At 38.5% G+C, this 24215-nt stretch overlaps 1 protein-coding gene across 1 annotated transcript in view; it reads left to right on the plus strand.

Moving 5' to 3' along the window:
- pcdh11 (protocadherin 11) overlaps window positions 1–24215 on the plus strand; it is a 124604-nt gene that overhangs the window by 62310 nt on the left and 38079 nt on the right. Inside the window, exons 5-6 of the mRNA XM_019265424.2 lie at window positions 12253–12288; window positions 17686–17884. Of these exons, the coding sequence (XP_019120969.2) occupies window positions 12253–12288; window positions 17686–17884 (235 nt within the window). The remainder of the gene's footprint in view (window positions 1–12252; window positions 12289–17685; window positions 17885–24215) is intronic.

Here is a 24215-nt window from a genome sequence, read left to right on the forward strand (position 1 = left end):
CAGTTACACTACATATTGGAAACAAGTTGTCAGTTGAAGAAAAAGATTTAATAAAATCCATGCCGTACAAGTCACCATTAGTAACAAAGGAGGAAAAACGATGTCCTGACCCAGTATTTAATCTTACTGCCTCTTTACTGTGTACCCAAAAAATGCTTCCAAAAGCTGCCAACAATATGTAGATATATAGACTTTATGTAGAAAAGGATTTGCTGCAACCAAGGACAGTAAGTAATTGTCTAGTTTCATATAGATTACCTGAGAAAATATTCATGAACTTGACACTGGTCTCACTGGAGACAGTAGAAGAGGCACTGTAAACTATTCTAAATATTGATCATGTTGACTGTTAATATTTTATCGGTAGAAGCAGTGATCAAAGTAGCTCTTGTGGGTGCATTGAATGTTACTCTAATTAAGTAACAACTTGTTTTTTTCTTTGTGTATGCGCTCTCTTTTAAAGCAATAATTTCTACTGACCTATTTCACTGTTTGTTCTTTAGCTTTTGTTACGATTTTACCAACAGGCCTTGTCTGGGTGTCGCAAGCTTTTACAGACTGTATTATCTTTTTGTTTTGTCCAGAGTAAAGAGCAATTTATTAAAAAGAAAGATACTGCACAAAAAAGTCCTCATTTACAATATTAAAAACCTCCTGACAGTCGCACTCTTTTTCACTTAACAGCATCATCATTAAGCGTTGCCGATGATAAACTTGCTATAGTGATAATCAGTCTAACAGGGCTTTTACAGTGTAGTGTACTCTTTCTGAGGGAATGTGTCTGAGAAACTGTTCCTTAATTTAGTCACGGGATTAGTTAAAATAGCTGTTTGCAAATTGGAATGACATAGCAAATACTGGTATGGTGATTAATTATTTAATCTCATTTAAAGGATCGTAAAGATATGAGATACAGTAAGATCTTCAAAAGTTAAGGTTGTGATCCAGTCTGTAGACTTTTTTGACTTGTAACTCAGTAAACCATTGTATGCACATTCCAGATGCATAAAATTCTCTTTGATACATTTTTAATTTTAAATCTCTTAAGGGTTAGAGATTACATATAACTGTGATAGCAATGAATGAATTAATTACTGTCTCACTTAAAAATACATTTTTAAGTGAGACTTGTCAACACTTCAGCAGAGAGAAGGCTATTATAATTCGAGACATTAATAAAGTATAATCACTTCTTTTTTCAACGTTTTTAACACGGTTTTAACATGGTCAGGTGGGCTGTTTTATGTTTCACAAGCTTCTTTGTGGAATCTTTGTGCTTTTGGTAATGTGTGAAGAATGGCAGTGGATATATTTTGAAACTCAGATGAAATAAACTGAATGACATTACATCCAGCCATTTGTGTCCATCAGTTTCTAAATTTAAGTCACAAGAAACTCCCACTTTTCTGGAGATCGTTTCCATAAATGTTCTGAAGATTGTTAATCAGTATCATCATTTTGCTTGATGTTTGTCAGTGAATGACAATGACTCTCTGCTGCAAACATGAGCCTGTGATACAGTATGTCATTGCACATCACAGGCTATGGACAATGCCTCTGCCAATCTCAATGAAGAGAACTGTCACACATTTCAAAGGGAGAGCGATCAAACGGATGAACAATTCACATTACTGGTAAATCTTGATAAACTCAGGTTTTGGCACATCAAGGAGCTTTTCATTCTCTTTTTCCACCATGTTTCCTCTTTGACAGTACACTTAATGGCCGCTTTATTACATCCACCCCTCCTATTAATGCAGCTCACTCCTCCAGACAACAAGTCAAGCTTTTTGAGTCACTCTACAGGCAGGCAGAAAATGCAAACAGGACTGAGAGGTTCACTCACTGTCCAGCAAAATGTGCAGGCCCCATGCATGTGTCAACAAAATCTACCGTCTGGTTTTAACCCAGTTACATGCCACATCTACCTCCTCTGTGGTCAAAGTAGTTGCGGTTGTGGAAATCTGCATATTATGACACACGGGGGGGAGACCAATGGACTTTAAAATGGACCTAACATAATCTCATATGCATATGATCATTGAAACCGAATCTCTGGTGAATGGAGAAAACATGCAAATGATCAACACTGAATTTAAAATCCATGCATCTGTCCCCTTCTGTTGAGGTTACTGGGGTAATGTGCAGGAAAATGTTTTCTTGGCACAATAAAGCCCATAAATATCACATATTCTTAAAGCCACAGGATATTTAACAGATCACTCAAATTTTTTTTTCAATCCCTAATGGTAGCAGAAGTGATCAGTACATAGTGTAATAAAATAAAATGTGTCCCAAGTCAAATCATCTGTAACATGACTCAGAAGCATGGACATTAAAACCTACAAAAACCCTCCCTGCTGCCACTGGCAGTCAACCATGTACAGAAAGATTGTGGGTGTAGCTAAGTGTTTTGTCAGCATACAATATGTGTAACATTGTGGATAATATTTTAATGCACTGGGGCCTAGTGAATATACTGTTTCTGAGGCACTTACTTTCTTCCTGTCCATCTTTTCAGTTTGTCTAGCAATATCTTTGCTGGGCCACGAGTCTTCATTTCTTGTAGATGGCCATAAACCAGGACCACATAGCAAATAATGAACCGTAATATAGTATACAAAGTGCTGCATTTGATTGTCTTTTGTTGTTGTTGTTTTTTTTGATTTTGTATCTTTCCACTTTATCTCTCTGCTCTGTCCAGCTATAACTGGACAGGAAATGTGTTATTGTATTTATACTGCAGAGACTGTCACTTGTGAAGTTCTGGCTATTGTTACGCATTAACAAGATTATCGTCATCCATTGTGACAGCTACAGCTGGCATACTATCACCAAACAAGCAAAGAATCAAGACAAGTAAAGAAACAGGAGGTGCTAATTGAGGAAGTGAATCTAAAAAAAAAAATTATATATGTATATATATATATATATATATGCTCCTCTATGTCAACAGGCTTGAGAGCTGGAAAAGAGGACAGTGGCATACTCTCAAAAAATACAGTAGCTGTCTAGTGCACGTAACAGAAAATGCAATATGTTGCACATATGCAAAATAACACAAAGTAAAAAAAATAGCATGTTCAAACCTTAGCCAAGGGGACTATATGTATGGTGTGTTGGTGATAAGGCAGGGCAGAGTGTTCGGTGTGTCACTTCAGCGAATATTTGATATTGCTAGAAAAAAAATAGAAGCTTGACCGGAAGCAGAAGACTGCCTTATGACTGCCAGTACTTGGTGTATTTTTATTTTTGTTTCTATAAATACAGCTACCTTTGTTGCTGACCGGGTGCAACGTTTCATATTGACAGTGTACTGTTTTTTTTTTTTTTTGGTTTTGTTTGGGGTTTTTTTAGAATGGATTTTCAAGCAGGATAATGTGTCATTGTCTCAAGATGGTGCCCAGGAAATTACTTTACTTTACTCCAATGGTCGGCACAGTCCCCAGATCACCGTCTAATAAAACACTTTTGGGATGAGGTGAAGTGGGATATTCACAGCATTTGTGCCACTGAAAAACTGCAAAGACTACACTGTCAAGTCAGTATAGATCAAAATCCCTATGGAACATTTCTGGCACCTTGTTGAGTGAATGCCTCAAAGAAGCTCTGGCTGTTCTGAGGGTCGAAGAGAGGCCCACACAGTAATGCCAAGGTGTACCTAATAAAATTGTGAATGAGTGTATTTACAATACTGGTAAAGGACTACACTTAAGTCACAGACCTCCGGCTGAAATATTCCTTTCCTTCCTTGGCTTCTTAGCATAGACACCATGACATCCTGAATTTGCATAGTAGTAAAGATCAATGTAGCTCTTGGAGGCTGGTGTGACACTTATTCAAAACAGCTCCCCCTTTTTCCCTAGTGTAGTCTGGAGCAAAAGGGGGTGAGTAGGTAGTGAGTGATGTGGGTAAAGAAAGCCAGACACTTCCCAAGCCGTAGTGAACCTCAAAGAGCATTTTGTCATGTATCTTCACTTGGTAAAGTACCTGCAACTCTCTTCACATCACTCCTGAATCAAGGTCTGTTTCGCACTATTTGATGCTGTTTGATGTCAGTTCAGATGTGAAACAAGTAACAGAAGAATAAAAAAAGCACATCTCTAAAAGTGGCATAGCATATTTTTTGTTGTTGTTGTTTTTTCTGTCATCTTTTTGCAGATGAATGATTTTTGCTATGAGATAATTATTAAGTTAGATGTCACTGCATTATGAAGGATGCCCTTCAAGCCGCGCCTGATTTCAAGGGACAGCTTGACAAAACTCACTTTGAATTTGGTTGAAAGCATGTCTAATTGAATTTTGATACGTAATTAAATCAAGCAATAAATCAGCCCAGATCCCACTGCAACCGACAATTCAACACTCCTGAGCACCACAAGCTAATTATGATGAAGTTATTATCTCGGCCAAAGGGAGTACTCTGAATGGCTCCTTCTGCATCATGTAAAATCTTTTCAACTAGAATGTGCTCAACCTTGAGGAAAGGGCATCTCTCATATCAAGGTTCCAAAAAGATTCTATAAATGTCACTTGCTTGGTTGGTAATGTACCCATGTTGAAACATTGTCCCACTTTAAAGCAGGTGATTACTTAAAGTATCCCTGTTGGAGTGTTTTTGACTCACTTGTACAAATAAACACATTGGTGCACAGAGCTACAAATTATCTGATGTGTTGTAAGTAAGCAATTACAGCTGGTAGTAATTTCTCTCAATAATCCCTTGATGTGTAGGAAGTGGCTATATTGATTTAACATGGATTTAGAGCATCATCCCAATCATCTGGTTCCCAGTCTCATATGGTTAATCAATTACATCCCCCTGCGATTTAAGTATGCTTTAGATGCCACGCACTGCACATGTAATCTCATGACATAAGGTATTAAATGAGGTCTAATTATAACTTTGCAGCAATGTGTCATATCATACTCTTTTAATACCTTCACTAAGAAGACAAATTGGTGTGTCAGTAATGAGGGGTGCAAAACAAAATTCTGAAGTTAGATATGACTGTCACATGGTCCTTGTAAATAGATATGCATAAATGAATAATATGTGCTTTAATGATCAGTGCGAAACCTTTTACAAATATATAAAGAAGCGCAAAAGGCATAATTCCCCAACTCCCGAGACAACGTTACTAGATCTAGCTGGTATGGTTTTTGTAAATGAATCCTCGGCAACAATTACCGGAGTAGCCTCCTTCTGCATAATTTGATGAGCAAAGAGAACATTGATGAACTTTTTTAATTATTACGCCGCTTGGGATTCTGACACGAGTGCCACAAAGAAGGAGGGGGTCCAACACTACAGCTGCCAGGGAGTTTTTTTTTTCTCCCTTTCTTTATTTTCCTTCTCCTACCTCCCCCTTTTTTTAATTCACCCAATTTGTCGGTCCAAATGAAACAGCAAAAGGTTAGAGTGTGGAGTAATTAACAGCAGCTAGCCTAATGAAATCAGGAGGGCCTGGTACACTGGGAGGATCAATACCTCACTAAGAGTGAAGCAACAAGGGGGATTGTCCTGGGGAAACACACATATAGAGACCACTTAATAATAATAAGCTGATGAAAAGGCAACATGTTGTCCACTTGTAAATCAAAATTGGTTCGAACACGCTGTGACATTATTGCTGTCTCGTAATTGTGTTAGAGGAAAGTTGCTCCTCGTGCACACTCAAGAAGTGTACAGGATTTACACCACCCTGCGTGGTTTGCTGAGAGGGTTTCCCTTTATTGAATGTCAATAAGTACATCAATACACTTTGGACAACTGAACACCAATGCAGAGAAATGGGGATTCTATTTATCTAAGGCTACACTTAAGTATATTGAAGACTTTATTAGCCCCTTTTGATGAGGAGGTGTTTTGTTTGCAACAGTTTTATCACACTGTCAAAGACATGCTGCGTTTGCCAGAAATACAAGGGATGTAAACTTGAACTCTGCCCACTGATTCTTGGCTGAGATAGTCACATCTCTTGTGCCTGTACACGAGCAGATGGCATGAACGTCCAAGTTTTCCAATGTGAATATTTGTATTACGTGCATATGTCTGCATGCATGTGTGATTGTGACACGGCCACCTGACAAAGCTGTCATTTTTTTCTCTTATTGATGAATTCGGTCACATCTATCTCATCCGTGGGGATAACCACTTGATAGCAGGCCACCTGCTTTTTCTCCCACTCTCTCTGAACAGCTTAAGTCGTACACTCTGGCACTGCCCTGACATTTCTAGAATACCGAGCAGTCCTGACAAGTCCTGCTCGACCATTATTTTCACAGACTTCATGCAGGGAGACTAGCTGAATTGAACAGCAGCACACTATAGTGAGGCTCACCAATGAACCCCTGAGTCTGAGTCAAAACAAATGTGAAATACGCAAGGGTGAGCTTTGGCAACTCAACAGACTGTGGCTAGAGCTACCATGCTTCCTGTCTCTTTGCCTCGTACCGTGCTTCCGCCCACCTTCAAAGGTATTTACACTATGAAATAAACTGTAATGTGTGGAGGCTGTACAGATGGGAGCAGCAGATCTCATTAGTGTTAAACTATTAGGAGCATGGGGACCCCAGGGACGAGGACTTTTAATGCTTTCAGTGTAGCTTGAAGTTATCACATCATACACTCTTCAATTATTTTCACAAACTGCAACAAGGCGGCTATTTATTTATTTATTTATTTTTTTACTTTGAACTTACTGCTAATGGACATAACTCAGCACAGCTTCGTATTGGAATAGTTTTCAGATGCAGAGGTAAGCCACTTGAGTGAGGATATATAAAAGATGGTTAAATGTTGGGTTTACACTATGATGTAATGTGTCATTGTGAAGCCAACATCATTCTGACACCAATATTTGCTGGAAATAAGAACTATGAAGTTGATTGTTATTCCTTAGTAATTTCACTAAATATTTACAAAATTCGGGGGCTTTTTCACCTTTCTTTGTGAAAGGGGGAGAGGGTTACGGATGACATGCGGCAAAGGACCACAGGTTGAAGTTGAATCCCAGCCGCTGCATTACAGACTGCAGCAGTGGTTTTTTGATTGGCTATGTGTTTAGAGATGTCTGTCTCTGGAAGCTGTACCTCTAGCTTTTTTTTTGCTTGCGTACAAATAAGTTATATTACTTTAATGTATAGCCTAGGGGCTGCCAGCTGTGTTTTTTTAGTGGTGCTTCAATTCAGGCACTGATGAAATAAGAGCTTCACATCATGAACATAACATAAGCTGAGACAGCGCTCAGAATATTGTCAGTCACTTACAGTAAATAGGTTTACTATGTTACAAACTGACAGGAGATAACTTCTTTATATTTCCTAGATCACAATACAGGATTTTTGTTGCAACATATTGATCTGGTCAGCCTCTAAAATTACTAAAATGATGCACTACTAGTTATCTGTACTTAGACAGAATCACTGTTACATTACTAAAATATTATTCTCTATACTAGAAGATGCTAAAATAAAGTTTTCTAAATTATTCTGCTCAGAGCATTAGGAACTTTTTTACCAGTGGAGATCCATGTAGAAAATATCTATTTCTATGATAAATGGAAAAGGAATAAAAGGATCAAACTAAGATGATTTGTTTTCTAAACCAATACACAGAAAGAGCAGGAATTTAGTCTGTTAAAAGTATCCTAAGAATGTTTTTGAACCTGCATAAACCCTGTGGTTTTAGCATAAATTTCCCCCAATGCACTGCAAACAAACAGTCAGGCCAGGGGTCTAATCTGTCTCCATTTGCTTTCTGTTTCTACAAATCTTCAGTCCCTAAATTACTGCCAGCTCCTATGCTGTTCTGTTCAGTGCTGTCACCTCCAAACCTGTGCCTCCTTTCATCGTTTTTATTGGCCTGCAGTGTGTTTTCTTGCCAGATTTGTGCAGAAAAAAATGGAACACCAAAACTATAGCCGCAAATTGTGAGCCCGTGAGGTCTCTCTCTTTCTCTCTCTCTCTCTTTCTCTCTGAAAAGCCCAATTGGTGTGCGCCGAAAGGTTACAGGCAGCGCTTCGCAGCACTTCTGCTTCCTGTGTGTCTCTGATACAACAAAAATGCAGATGAAAGGTTTGGATATAATTCAAATTGTAGCAACAAACAGTAGAGAGTCATGATTATAAAAGTAGCAAAGTACACTTCTTACTGTAATGCATACTTAAGTAAGGACAACAAAAAAAAAGACTCAAACCTTCACTACTACAAGGATGTCTTTTAATCCTGAGAGGTACGTAATAAATAAAGAACTCTTTGGCTTTGTGTTATAAGTAGGACCTGGAATGAATTTTGACTATTTTGCATTTATTTTTATACTCTAAATGCTAATGTATGTAGACTGAGGGAGATTGATTTAGTCGCCTATGTACAAAAGTTGATGGATTTTTTTTTTTAATATCCCTGATATGTACACATGGGCTCATTGTTTTTTTTCTCTTGCAGACTGTAGGATTGCTTTCCACCGTAGATGTAATATTAGCTACCCTCCAGTCACCTACGCACAGCTGGAATGCACTCTTACCTACATTCTGTCTATGGCTTTTGATTATTATCCTGTCCCTCTACCTCTGTGCCAGCCTGCCGTGCCATAGCTCAGACCCTTACTGAGAAAAAGGGTTGTGCAGCACTTCAACCTGTCTCCAGTTCATACTGGAACTCTCGGGAACTCAGAAGACTGCACTGTAGTCAGCATGACAGAATGTTTATATGTTACAACAATATCAGATTTAATTACTTGAATACGTTGTGTGAAAGCCTGCCATATAATACAATAAAATGTACGTATGTATGTATGTTCATGTCATTTGTACCTGCATTTGTTATTTATTCATTGCTGAGCCACTGCATCTCAGAATTGGGATACGTTTGGATACAGAACAGAGCACAATAAGGTCTGGTGTTTTTAATCAATTATTTATCCAATATTTTAATGATCAGAGTGCCTGGGGTGATCAAAGCCTCAGTTCGAGCTCCACTGCCTTTGCTTGCTAAGACATCCCTCTGTACTTTGATGTGGTTCACCAACAAATGCACTTATCTTAAGCATAACTCTCTCCCAGGCTTGCATGTGAGTGCTTTGAAACTGCTAGTTTGAGAGGCATATATGGAGAGAAGGTCACTGACCAGTCCATATTGAGGAGAGAAAAAAAAGGAGAAAAAAAAGAAAACTCAGACAGTTATAGTCTACAGCAATCAGATGTACAACTACTATTTTGAATGTCATCTAAATATGAGACAACCATGGGTCACCTTCTCAGATCCCTCATGTACATTATCATATATTTAATTGGTTGGCAAGGTCTCTAACTTGAAGTATGTGTCACGAGAGATGTTGAATAAAACATTACTTAGAGAAGAAACAACTGCCGTATGGCAGCCTCAAGTAAAATCCTGCTTTAAATGACCAGTCAGAGGATGCAAATGAGCAACACCTCAAACAGACCTGACAAACGTTGGCGTGCTCAGATATGCAAAAAGGAGGGAAAAAAAGAAGAAAGATTCAACATTCCTTATCCTGATCAGTTAATTTATAGGGGTTAGTGCTGTAGCAAGCCACAGTATCAGTCTGGTCTAGTGATAGGTACAATATGAATTATACTAACCAGCTTATGACAAGGTTATAGATCTACTTAGAAACAACCTATATATGTCTCCACATGCAGAACAGTCATGTGCTAGATTGAGACTGTGCGGTTTTTGCTGTTGCCTAACTTCACATCAAGCAGACACAAAGTTCATTATCATTCATTAGGAGTCATGTTACTTTCCAAAGTTTTTCTTAATTTGTTTTTCAGCTCTTCAGTCTCCACCAACTCAAGTATAATATAACTGGCTCTCTAGCTGAAAATCTAGCCTTAGCTGAAGTATACGTACTAGACTCTAAATAATTAATATTAATGACTTAAAGACATGCAGTTCTGAATTTTGTTAGCTATATTTGAAAAACTTACCACTTTCCAATTTAGAGTGAAGCACAAGAGCAGCACACTGATGATGGCAGTGGGTGGAACTGAGGGCTATCATGAGTTGATCACATGCTGGGCCAGATGTTGATTCAGAAACATATGTATATATATATATATATGAAATATTATTTAACAGAGCTTCTAAACCAGCGGTTTTCAAAGTGTGAGGCGTGCCTCCCTTGGGGGGCGCCAGAGGACTTCAGGGGAGGCGCGGCGGGGGAAAAAATAAAAATATATCTTACAAAGATATGTGTCTCATCACTGTGCGATGAAAACTCGACAAGCTAGCCCCCAAAGAGTAGCAAAACAATCCACAAAACGACACGGTATGTCTTATCTTTGCTGTTTCGTGTCAAAAGTTCTATTCCAGCGCGAAGAAACGCTGCTAGTGTCTCCTGCTATGTCTCTGCTTTAGTTTGAATCAGTCACGAAGCTCCTGGTTGGCAAAGAGGCTTTGACAGTGAAGTGAGACCTCCTGCTGTGATATACTACCTTTGGGTTTACTTCGTTCTGGATCGTCATTGGTGGGTCAAAGGTGAATGTAGATTCTCCGGACTCTGATTGGTCGACAGGTGACAGACGTCAATCAACCACACTCTGTGTTGTTTTAGCCTGAGCAGCACCGCTAGCTGCTACCTGCTGCTTCATATTCTTTAACACCGCTTGTTTCAAACATCGCGTCGTCTTAAAACTCAAAGTCTTCTTTCCTCCTCTCGGAATCCTTCTGAACAACATTTGCAAACAACTGATGTTAATAACTGCTGTTATCTTCTGCCACTATGAAAAACGACCACACTGGTGAAGACATGTTCATTATTAGTCTGGCAGAGACGGATCCTGCCAATAAGGCGCGAGAACTTTTGGGGCTACTCGTCCTGCAAACATCGGATGATGAACATATGTTTAAAAAATCAGCTGAAAAGTTAAATTGTGTGAAGTTTTTTTTTTAACAAAAAATTAGTTTAAATGTATTTAAATATGTTTAAAAACACACAGATGTTAACATGTGTTTTAAAAAGATGTTAAAAACATACGCAAAGATTGTGTTTAAAAAATATAGTTGAGCACATTCACAAATAAAGATATTTAAAATGTTTTTACAAATATGTTTAAAAAAGATGTGAATGACATTTATTACATAACATAACCCTAACCCTTGGGGCTGCTTTTGAGTTCTCTTAGGGGAGGCCCACTGTCCCACACTTTGAAAACCCCTGTTCTAAACCACATGAAGTTATTGTTTTTGCTAAAAGTAATTCTCTCAGCACAACTTGGCTTACAGCAGAGCAACGCCATAATAGCTATAAAATGATAACCACCATATTATAAAATATATATTTAAAAAAAGAAAATCCTGAGCAGAAACAAATTGTTGGTGACATATTGGTGATACTGTTATCAGAGGTTCGGGGTCCTCGCTTTTAAATCAAATTTAGTTGTCCACATGAAGCTCCATTTTGTGTTTGATGAATAGCTTTGGTTTTACTGCTCCATCGCTCAGTCAGTAGCAGCATCCCTTGGTGAACAATTATTGTGGGATAATCTGTTGACATGAACTTGCTTCCTGTTCATTGTTTTACCGTTCCACCCCAGCAGTCCTCCCTGTCTCTACCCTGTCTAAGTGCCTCCTCACTGCCAGATTTCTTCTATTTTCTTTGCAAATCAAGTCATGTACTCAGATTATCATACACAGTACAAAGAAAACAAAATTGGTGATTAAAAATTAAATACTCTTATCTCTCTGTGAGTTATCTCAGTCCCCAGAGAGAGGATGCTATTTTGCAGGCTTGCGGGTGTCTTTTGTTCCCAATTTAGAAGCTTGTCGCTGTTTATTGTTAATTTTTGATGCTTCATTTGATATTCTGTTCACTTTCCTCTCTGACATGCAGAGAAAACATCTTTATCAAAATGTCAGTTGTGTGGCTTGTGTTGTCAGGATGTCAGGCTTGCCCTATTCTTTACATTTCTGGGGAGAGGGTGTGTACTCTGCAGTCCGGTTTCCTGGTGTGCCAACTGAGCACGGAAATCTGCTGCACAAACTCTGCGTCTGAGGAAGAAATCAATATATATCCTAAATCTCAATTCCAGCTTTAAAAAAAAAACACTTTAAATCCCCAGATCTATGAGGTTGTCAGTTGTGAACTCTGACTGACTTTAAGAAGACTGGAAAGTTCCAAGTGCTGATTCCTTTGTGCGCTCCAAATATCAATTTCCATAGTAAATCCTCTGAAGAGTTACAGTCAGACAGTGATGTGAAATTACTCTTTTTCTGTCTTTGCAGGAGGCCTGTCAACTTGGCAAGATAACCTCTGTGAATGTAAGTCTTATGCTCATTCTGCATGTACATGTTCACAAGGATCACTAGAGCATGGTAGTGTGCAATGTTGCTTTATGACTATGCTTTACATAAGTTACATTTACAATAAATCTGCATGTCACATGACCATTTTTCTTGTTTCTATAGACATTGTTGTTGGTGATCGAAAACCTCAAAACCATTGTGTGACTTCAGTTCAACGGTTCTATAAACGGTCATGTTTGTCAGTGTGGGTTTCTAGAAAGTTCTGCAAAGTAATTAAACCCTTGTAAACCAACCCTTGTAAGACCCAACTGATTTTTATATCTCTCTGTGAAATTGCTTTGCCACTGTCATAATCATGTTCTTGTAAGAATATGACTGAAAAGTTTAAATGTCACATATTTATTTTTATTCAAACTGCAGTATTTTATTGGGAAAGTAACAGAAATGTGTTCAGAAACTTTTTTCCCATTAAGAACAACATAGTAAAAAGTTTCTTCTTCACATTGAATTAATATTTCTAATATTTCTTTCACAAAGGCAGCTGTACTCAAAGATTTTGCAAAGAGTGACATGAAAATGTCTTTTCAGTTGTCTGCATTGTTGTATAAGTGAAATATTCATCTCACCTCAAGGACATTTCAATTGTTAGACAACTTTATGTTGATTCTAATTGCGTTGTGGCGTCTGACCGTCAACCCTCCTTTTTGGTGTTTCTCTTCATCTTGCAGTTCAAGTCTGCAGCACACAAGCCCAAAGTTCACTAGTCTTTGGTCAGTGAGAGCAGGACTGTCAGTGTTCTTCCTGTACTTTTCACAATAACATACTGCTCAAACTTTTTCACTCTCAGCAGATAATGTTGCTGGCAAACCATGGCATGTGTCTTACTTTAGTTTTTAGGAGAGTAGTTCCACTGTTTTGTTCCATATTTCTGTTTTTGTTTGATGTCAATTTATAATACAACAATATTCAGCAATATTTTATTAAAGTTAGTGTTTGATTACACAGTTCAGTGTAAGACCCTGCTTTGCAAGCCTGGGGGATATTACTAATGCTGTCATAGTTCATGTTGCACAGAAAAGATCATCTTCGCGGATGACTCAGTGACAGAAGAACTTTGTAAAAATTCATTGGATTTGTAAAAAATCACCCAGTAATCTCTCAACTCACTTGCTAGAATCACCTCCTTCTTGCATGTTCCTGCTAATTTATCAATTCACACACAGTGGCATATCACCTCACACAGAATAGGCAGCGCTGGAACAGAATGTACAAAAAGAACGGACACACCCGACAATGTAAAAATGGCTGTTGCACGAGCTTGACATGAAGCAGAATAGAGACATGTGGGACAGCGTTTTTTTGGATAAATACCTTGCCATTGCTGTTGTGTTTTTCTTTCTCTTTCCCCCTCTACATAAGACAGGTGCAACATGACAAATCACCATCTCCTCTGAACAGATTTATGCAGGTCTAGGTGTGCCCGCAAGCTGATCCTTATCTGAAATGGCAGAGCCAATCTCCCCTGATTCACTCCTAAGTGGTCCCTGTTTATCACTCAAAGTGAGGTGGTTGTCAGCCAAGTCCTTCTCTGTGCAGCGCTGACTTCTTTTCTATTTCTGGAGTGTTAGTTGGAGAAAAAACAAGTGTAGAAAATAATAAAACTAAAGAGCTGTGGCCTACCAAAGGACAAGGTTGCAGCCACTTGGCCTCTCCTCATCTATATATAAATATAACAAAGCTCTAATCCGGTAACCCGTGAATCCAGCTCCATCTGCCTATTGTCTGGGTAGTTACCAGAGGGAGGGTTTTAGATTGGCTGGCTTGTTATATGGTAGAACTTGGCATGCATCTCTCCTGTTCATTTTATCTCTGTGTACATACTTCTCAAGGCAGTGTTTTATCTGGCTGGACGGGCTTTGTTTGGTCTTGATATCTCTTACCGCAGCTTGTCTTTGCTTTATGGATTTCTGGCAGCTTCTTTAAATAAGTGATAAAGCCTAGCAAAACACTCACCTTGACTCCTCTGTGAATGTTTGTTTTTGTTTGTCATGTTTGTCTTTCAACATTAATGTTTTATTCACATCAGTCATTATCACTGGGAGCAAAAAACTTTGATTTATTTAAGACTCATTAATGGTATTTAATTGTAATTAATATTGTAGCTCTAAACAACTTAGCAGTGAGTGCACCGTGAAATCAAATTAGGCTTTTTCTTAACATCTGGCACTAACTTGAATGAGCTTGAATAAACAGCAGTCTAAAAATGAAGACACTCCCTTATGCAAAATGATTGTCCTAATTGTCACGGACAGCTGTTTGTTCTAATAGATTCTGGATGGCATTGTTGGAGCAAGTTTCCAATAATTAGAGTCATGTGGAGAAGAAGCATGCTTTTTGTAGAGCTGCCAGCCTCTCATAACTGAGCGCTTTCTTTTGCTGGAACCTGGACTTTGCTTTTGCGTGCATCCTCCAGTAATTTGAGAAACAGCTGCCAACGCTGTTTGAGAACAAGTAGATATTTAGACTACTTGAAAGCGTGGGCAAACATGGCACCCAGAAATATATGATTTTGCCAACAAGGTATTTGTCTTTTTTTTTTTTTTCTGTCTAGAAAATGAATAAAACCACAGGAGAGGAGCAAAACATTGCTTTCTATACAGAACTTTGGAAGTATACTTCATCAATTGGCAGCAGAAGTTGTCACGGCACATGTCGTTTGGAAATTAGCAAAGTGGATGTGAGCAGATATCTCTTTTCTTTAATACAAACCAAACCAACAACAAGCTTTTATTTCTGACTTAATATCTTACGTGAGAGTTGAAGGTTGTCTCTGTTTGTTTGTTTTGTGACTACATACACTTTTTCCCCCCAGTCCTTTTCTCCTCTTTTTCTTACTTCCATACACTCACACAAAAACACACACACACACACACACACACACACACACACACAGTGATTAGTGGCCTCAGGATCTAGACAAATCAAGTAAATAGAATATTTAGCTAGCTGTTTCCACATCACAGTACTGAAAAACACTCAGTTGTGCTTTCAGGGAGCTAATTGTGTGGATTTAGGTTAGTCAACCCTCTCTGATAGTTTTTAAATGAAGCTTTTTGTGCACTTGGTTTTTGGCAGTTTGTCCTTTATTAATGCCAGACTTTATTTCACTCTCTCTCTCGTAGTCCTATTTTCCAAGCCTTATTCAGTCTTATCAAAGAACAATAAGTGCTTCTACACATCCACACACTATAGTGGCTAAGGAAAAATATGTTTGCACAGAGACGTCTCCTCCTACTGAGCTTAAAGGAGCATGTGTTAATGATGTTTTTAATTCGGGACTTGCATATTGCTTTTATTGCTATAGTGATGAAGGAAATCAAGATAGTCATACGCGCTCCAGTCATATTTGCTCAGGAGAAGAAAAAAAAATCTCTTATCAGTTTGAATAATGGGAAGAATAAAATTCACCGCAATAACCGAAGCTCAGGGCGTAATTATATTTTATGTGTTTTATGCCCCTATGCAGTGTAATACAGTATGATGTTACTCAGGGAATTATGTGAAAACATGAATTCAAGCTACAGCATATATCACTGTGACAATGCTCAGTTTTATAGATATTACCCAAAAGCCAAGTCAGATCTCCGTATATCTCAGATCTTTGTAAAACTGCAAGCAAAAGAAAGCAAAAAAAATTATCCATTGTGCCTCTCAGTATGAATTATTCTAACTGTGTGGTTTGTTTTCTGGAGGAATTGCGAACACACAGACATCACTACATAGTGGAAGCGTTTTCTTTTTTAGCTCCAATGAAAGGTCGCAACATGAACTTCTATAAGCCTCCAGAGAAATCAAAGAGTCCTGCACCTTTCAGAAGAAAATGCCCACACTCCTGTGATCCCCAAGACTTTACAAATCAAAGTCTCAGCCTCCATACACATCTCTACTTCTTTTGTGTCTAAACTGGGTGAGAGGAAAAACTAGGACATAGTTCAACCTGTTAATACACATCCCATCTATTATCAGGCTGTAAAGTCTCAATTATAAATCTTAGAGTCAGTTTATTATCTGAAAAGTAATTCACCAGACTCAACAGACCAGAAATCATTTTTGGGTTATGAGGTCACTGTTTCAATTAGTCCCCTTGGTGACAGGATGCAATTTTGGCTTATTTTCCAACTAAAACTGGGTAAGGATGATAGATGCAGTACTGGGTGTGTTACAACAACACTTGATACAATTAGGCGAGGATTTCCCTTGTAAATGCCGTCTCACGGTGCTCATTCACCCATAAATGAGCACCTCTCGTGATCATAACAATCATTGTTTGTTCGTGGTGGCGTGCCAAGACTTTCAAGGAGCAGAGAGAATACCTGTAAATTATACTTCTTTTAAAACCAAGTTGATAATAATAATAATTTTAAGTACATGATTGTAAGTATTTATTTTTGGTAACTGAGTCAATCAATGTTTTAATAAGAAAACAGAAAAAGATGGGGTAGCAGCATGGGTGAAACTTTGAACTCATGATTACAACAAGGTTGGTCAGTTTAGGTAGATGAATTTGGGAAGAAATTTCCACATGTTTGTGGCGCTCAAAGCATTGAAATTGGACGTTTTTAAGATTTCTTTTCACAAGAAAGAATCTGCTTTACTGCAAAAAATACTGTTCTCATTTTGTTCTTTGGATTTTCCACAGTAACTTAACAAGTCGATTCCTTTAAAAGTAATTTACAAAGCCGTGAATGTCATACCATTTCCTTTATCTCCATTGCATTTGGGTTGGGAGCACCATTCTCTTTTTTCTCTTTTTTTGTTTGGATGAACAAATCCTTTATTCTTAAAGAATAGAAGAGTAAAAAAAAAAGTTTTTTAACTTTTCAGGCCACTGAAGAAATGTTGCTTAATAATTAAATGGTGTATCCTGTTGGTATTTGGACCTTGTCTCCCTCTCAGACTTATCATGTATATCGCATTACAGTTTATCTAAAGTAACACAATAAGTGTGCTCAGCCATTAGGATGCAATGCAAAAGTTGCAATAATTGTGCAAGTACATCATCACATATAGTGAACTGATTCATGTGCTACATTTAGAAACAATAAGAGATAGAGGAAGAGCTTTTTTTTTTTCCTTTTTATGGGCCAAGGTGCAGTCTGAACAGGTGGATTTCTGCTGATGTCAATAGAGAACTCGTTCCACCATTGTGGAGTCAAGACAGCAAACAAATGGTTTCGAATAGTTTATTCCATACTCGCCCACACTACACTGCTGTACTGCCAGTACTGCCACGTTTATAGGTGTTTTTTTTTTGCTGTGTTTTTTTGTTTTGTTTTTTTACTGTTTTGGGGCTTTTTAAACAGGACACTAGAGTTTTTAACAGACCATTTCTTGTTTGTTGGTGTGCTACAGACCCAGCGCCGTGTGACGTTCCATCTCCCAGACGGTTCCCAGGAGAGCTGCAGTGACAGCGGGCTGGGAGACCCAGAGCCTAGCAGCACGGCCAGCACCACCCAGCCTCTTCCCCTCAGCTTCCCCCAGGAGGAGTACTATGAGCAAACATCACCTAACAGCCGCACTGAGGGAGATGGAAACTCAGACCCTGAATCTAGTGAGTACTGAATTTCGAGGCAAATCTCTTATTTTATTATATCATATTTTGAGGCTAACTTTCCTCAGTGTAATTTACAAGTGGCCATCTGTGTTTTTAGACAGTGTAATCATTTACTTAGATTACAGCTGTGATTGTCATAGTAACAACACCCTTGCAAGCACTTAACAAGAGGCCATTTTCTCAAAAAAAAACAACTAGTAACAAGCTAGTTGCACATAAAATGTGATTTGCTGTGCATGCTGTTTTTTGTGAGGTCATTCCTCAGACATGTACAACAGGTTTGTTGCACAAGATGTCAACCAAGAAGGAGGGTTGAACTGCTGCGAGGGGAATAAATCCTGTTCCATGTACCACATATATCAGTTTTTTCTAAGCCAAAACCCATCTCAGATATGCAAATAAATTGGATTTGATCAAACTAAGCAGTTAATCTGTTGTCATGGGGGTGCAGAATAATATCAAGGGTGTTACTTGCATAATGGCGCATTTATTATTGACAATAAATTTTGTAAGGCTGAATTTCCTAAATGTTGCCCAGTGCTAAGCTGAACAACGTAAGGGGAATTTTACCTCTGAAGTTGGAACTCTGTTGCTGAATTTATTCAAATGATTCACAAGACAGCTGTCACTGCATGGCTTACTGCCCAATGATGTTCTCCATAAAAAGCTCCATTGAACGCTGGGATGCACAACTCTGTCCTCATACATATACAACAGATTTTTTTTTAAAAAATCATTGCTCAAATAACTGGCTGAGGGGAAAAAGAAAAGTGCTTAAGACATACCACAGAGGACCATGTTTTTTTTTTCCACCAGTGGTGGTGTAGATCCAAAGCCTGTGCACCAGCAGCATGCCAATGATGCTGCTGAAATGATTTTGCTCCACCTTAACATGAACAAGGCTATTCTGAGTCCCCTATCAATGTGTCCTTGTCACATACCCCCCTCCCCGCACACACACACACACACACACACACACACACACACACTTCAAGCTGGACATTCTAGTCCAAGTGAATCAGATTTTATTTTCAGGAGGTAACCCTGAATAATATATTGCAGAGTGGATCAGGGTTCAGATCGTTGCAGACCACTCCTCCTATGGCTCCAGTGTATCATTGCCAGAAATGCTTTAGCCATTGCTTGGAGTAACCTGTCAAAAAAACAAGTCTGTTTAAAAAAAAAAAAACAAGTCTGTTTTTTTCCATCCAGCACAGAAAATCAACAGGACAGGTAGAAATAGATTGCTTTGCATACACCTACATGCAGTATAGCCATTGTATCATAGCTGTAAGTGAGACAACAGTCCTTGGTGCATCTTCCTCCCCAGCAGCTGCGCTGACAGGTCTGAGCCCGGGGTGTCAGTGTGAGTGTGATTGTGAATGCATTTGTTAGACATTAGACAAGATGGGTGACATCCTGGCGATGGCTCCCTGTTCATTTACATGCAAAGGTCCGTCCCATTTGTGATTTTTCTATTTTTGATAACAGGATATTGAAAGTTACAGCAAGAAATCTTTTTTTCAAGATAGCCTAACCAGCTGACCTGCATATTACCTCAAACTTCACACACACACACACACACACACACACACACACACACACACATTTGTACACCAGGCACGTGTATAAACTCACATACAACACATACATCTAATGATCAAACCTCTTTTTCCACAGCTGTTCTCTTTAATGTATTCACCATGGTGACAGCAGTGATTCATATATGTGATTCATTCATACACACAGGCAATTGCTCATCATCTCATTAATATTCAGTGACATAAACATCTCATACTTCATAAACTTACTCAAATATGGCACTTATTCCTCACTTTCCCTCTGGGGTAATATTTGGTGAAGTGCATTAGTTTTAGATAGAATGTTAATGTTGTAAATGCATGTGTGCTTTTACAAATTGCTGCATTAAAAGTCAGCGCAGAGTGAGAATTTTAACAGAATGACTGAGGTTAATATTCAGCTCTAATATCAGATATTAGAAAAGGAATTTTAGTTATTTGACCACAAAGCCCCTTTTAATGATCTGTGTAACCAAATCATATTAAAACCAATGCCATTCCTACTAATGTCACTGTAAAATAAATATAAAAGCAGACAAGACCTGATCATATTTGAGGGTTTTGTGAATACTGCATATGAAGTGACTTGACTAATTTATGATCACATATATTATTCATCTGAAATATATGTAAAACTATGCAGCTTTCATGTATTTATTGTTAGACGTTCTAGGCTTCTAGGAATATAGGGAACTTGTATTTAACATCTGTACATTTGATTAAAAATACACTTTAAATCCTATATATTCTCACCGACAGTAAAATCACAGAAGTTCTTTTGCTTTTAGATGCTGCGTATGTAACACACACTTGCACACACACTCTCACATCATTTGCAGGCAGAGTGAAAGTCATCTGACTCATCCAGCTCCATTTCCTCCTTCCAGAAGTTTAAAGATAAACTCTGACTCGGTGCTACTCAGTTCAAAAAGAGAGATGGATCCTGTGCATGTTGACCGTCTTAGAGATGAGTGCGTTGCTGACAGACGGGGGCCTAAGATGGATTAGATATGGTTTTATCAATGAGCACCAGGCTGGCATGGCGGTAGCAATCTTTTATCATGTCGTCTCAATTTGTAAGGCAGAAGGAACAAGGAAAAGTGGAAAGAGGGGAGAGGAAATGGAATGACTCCAAGTGAAGAGGTAGAAATAGAGCTTAGCGATTGAAAGACTGAAGCAATGGCAGAGAGCGAGTCAGACGTGGTATTGTTTTGTAAAGGTGCTACAGCTTGGACCTGAATGTCAGCTTCTTCTGAATAATTGTCTATGCCAAAGGCAAGCCATGTGGCCTTCTTATGACAATGAATTTCTCAACTCCTCTTTAAACCTGCATCTTTATTAGACCACCCACTCTTGAAATAAAGTTCATATGACATTTTATGTTTCTATTATTTATGAGTTAGGCGGCTGTTCATTTTATGGGCTCTTGCTTCCCCCTCCAGGCTTACTTCACCATCCTGCCATCAGTCTTGTGCTGTCACCTCTTTTGTCACACATTGTTCCAAAGGTTTTGATATTTCCTCCTCTGTCTCGACGAATAGATAAAAGCTGCAAATTAATATCATTAGCATGTGTGTTTTTAAGTTCAACCCCCATACATCTGACAGATGGATTTTTACAGAACTACACATCCAGAACAATTAGACATGATGAATCGTACCTGTCCCTTTTGGCCAAATTGCAACACTTCATCAAAACATCAAAAAGAGGAATGCATAATGATATGCGATGCATTCCCTTGGATAATAAGGATGTGCACTGCAATTTCAGCTGACATCCTCTCATATGGTGACTTAGTGCTGTGGAATCTTCAGTTTTCAGCACATGCAGTTTTACAGAGGTTCACCTTCTAGGCATCAGAAGTGAGTGACATTTCCTGAAATCACTATGAACACAGTTTTATGTAGATTACTAAAAGCATCCAGTTGATGAAAATGTCATTCTTGACCCAACTTGGCTCAGAGATTGCCCTGTGGATTTGTTGTTGTTGTTGTTGGTGGTGGTTTTTTTTATAGAAGTGATCACTTGCCTTGTTCTGAGTGAAATTACTGCACTTGTGGTCTGTTAAGCTTTGTTGACATGGAAAAATGTAATCCTGTGTTTTTATTGTTGTATATTCATTAATTTTGGACAACCTGTGCTGTTAAATTGATAATGGTTTAATGATGTCCTGAAAGGCATTTGCTGAATGATGGGAATCATCATGTCACGAAGAGCAAACAGTGCTAAGCCCTCAGACAAAGTGCAGGCAAGTGGGAGCAAATCCCTGAGTCTAAATCCTTCACATTTTTCAAACAATACACAATTCTGTTCTCTGGACAATTTGTATTATACTTATATTCTTTTCCTGTTTTTGGAGTTGAGAGATTTTGTCCACTCACACACACCTCACTAAAGGCAGTTTTGAAGTAATGTATTAGGAAGAAACATGAAAACGTTGCACAATATACAGCCTGTAGTGTCGTATCTTAATCTGGGGCATATGGCTTTAGAATGACCAGCTTACACCTCGTCTGTCTAAGATTTAAATCCACTATTAAGATAAGCCAATCCCTTTTAAACACTACAGGTATAATAAGATTATAGTTTTAAACATGCTGCACAGCAATTTATGAAACTACAGCCTTTTTTACAAAAGGGACTTGTTTAATCAAATCAAATATTTCAATCGATTATTTCGTCTGCTCTGTTGTGTTTCTCACTTTGTGCAGTTTTGTGTCTAAAGCTTTTATAGCCCATCATATAATTCCTGATGCCAGTAGACAAATAATCTGATTAAAGGATTGCTGAGTTCATACTTTGTGGGGGTTAAGTCCTCAACTCTTTGATTTCTGTAGGTCCGAAATTTTCATAATAGCTCTCAGACTGACTTTCCAGTTGACTGATTTACGACTGCCCTTTTTCTTGTCTTTGGAAAAGGCCACTTGACTTGATCTAGTGTGCCAAACACGTTGAGACCACTTGAATTTTTAATACTTCTCAAACCTCCAACTCTACCCTGTATGTCTGGCAGCCAATGCCGGCTTTGCACTAAGATTGGAAATCAACTGTCTAGACACAATGTGCCCACGAATAGAGATTTCACGATGAAGCACGGAAAAAAGTTGGATGGCTGTGATTGTAACTAACAACTAAGCTGGACTAATCTTTGCGCAAAAATCTAACACTACATTTTGTCATTCATATCAACACTTCAGCACATCATTATGTGACGCAACCACGCCAAAGTGTTCAGTACAGTTAACTGCATTAATTATGCATATGAGTCCAATCTCAGTTTCACTTTGAGAGTTCTCATATGCAATTAGAAGTAATGAATGTGCTTCTTAATTACATTCATTTGTGCAAATTTCCATTCCCCATTGAATTTTTCTGTGGAAACATTGTGACACTGACCAATGGCATATCATTTGCAATGTGACTAAATCCATTCAGCATAGAACAATTAGCTGTAATTAGTGTTACAATGTCATCAGCGACCAGGGGGAAAGACTAAGCTGACATGCAGAGAAGAAGAGGACCCTTGTTCGGAGAGTTAAAAGTCCAACATTGTTCCAAGATCAGGATAATTGACTGACCACGGGTCAGGAAGATGATGAACTGTTGTAAGGCTGTTAGGCTCAATTTTTTTTATTCATGTAAAGTTAGCTGAGCAGGCATTCTCTTTGATAGAAATGCCCTTCTCCACATTTATACACTTAGGGGCAACCAGTGCAACCTTTTACTTCTGCCAGCACATTTTATCATCTACTGACAAATGAGCAGCTTCTCTGAAGTAATTAAGAATGAGGTGCCTTGCTTGTGGATACTACTTCACTGGTGGTGTTTTAAAGGAACCATTTTTTATTCATTTCACATCGTGACCTTACTTACATATTGTCATGTTATCAGAGGTATTCTGGCTGCTGTGTGTATATTTAATTCATGCTGCACATAAAATGGTAATGCAGCATATTCCTTTTCTTGCAGTTATCCCACAATCTACGAGAAAAACGTCTTTAGACTCCTTTTTTTCCCCCACCTCATTTGCACCAGTTTGCTTCACGCTATATATTCTCCTTCATATAAATAAATAAAAGCCTTTGTGCCTTCTGGCTCCCAGAACTTTTTACAGCTGTCCCAGTGGGCCTGCAACAGAGCTAAATGAAGCAACAGTGAGTATTAACCTACATAGATTGGACCTTTCCTTTTAAGATGATTTTAGATTTTTTTTTTTTTTTTTCCATTTCTCCTTTTTTTGACCGCCGGGGGTCTATAGCTGAGTCAGAAGGGGATTTAGATGGACTCATCTGTATCCTTCTCTACCGATTGGGATTTGGTGGAAGCGCTCAGCTCTCAGAGGTGAGGTGGAGGGGAACCCTTGTTTTATCTGGTTCAAATGCCACACCAGTTGTTTCGGAGAGAGAGACGAGCTATTGATCTGTAGGAGTCAACTCAGCTCCCAGAAATCTCTATCCACCCTCCTTCAAACGACTGAAAAGTGTCATGTTAGAAACCTCCTTTTCCAGAGTATTAGGCCCCATCTTTGTTGCCTTGCCAAAGTCTTCTGTGAAGTTGAGACAATGTGCTTTCTGCCACAATTATCCCGACTTCAACAAGACAAGCCGGAGAAGATCTTAAAAGATCTTGCGAGAATCAGTCCATGGCATTTACTGTAGTTTTCATACACTCCTATCTCATAACCAGGGGTTTCATATAACCCCCTTCTCTCTCTCACTCACTATGCTCCACATTTAAATCCTTACATT

This window comes from Larimichthys crocea, chromosome I (genome assembly GCF_000972845.2).
Source record: "Larimichthys crocea isolate SSNF chromosome I, L_crocea_2.0, whole genome shotgun sequence".
Classification (NCBI taxonomy): domain Eukaryota; kingdom Metazoa; phylum Chordata; class Actinopteri; family Sciaenidae; genus Larimichthys; species Larimichthys crocea.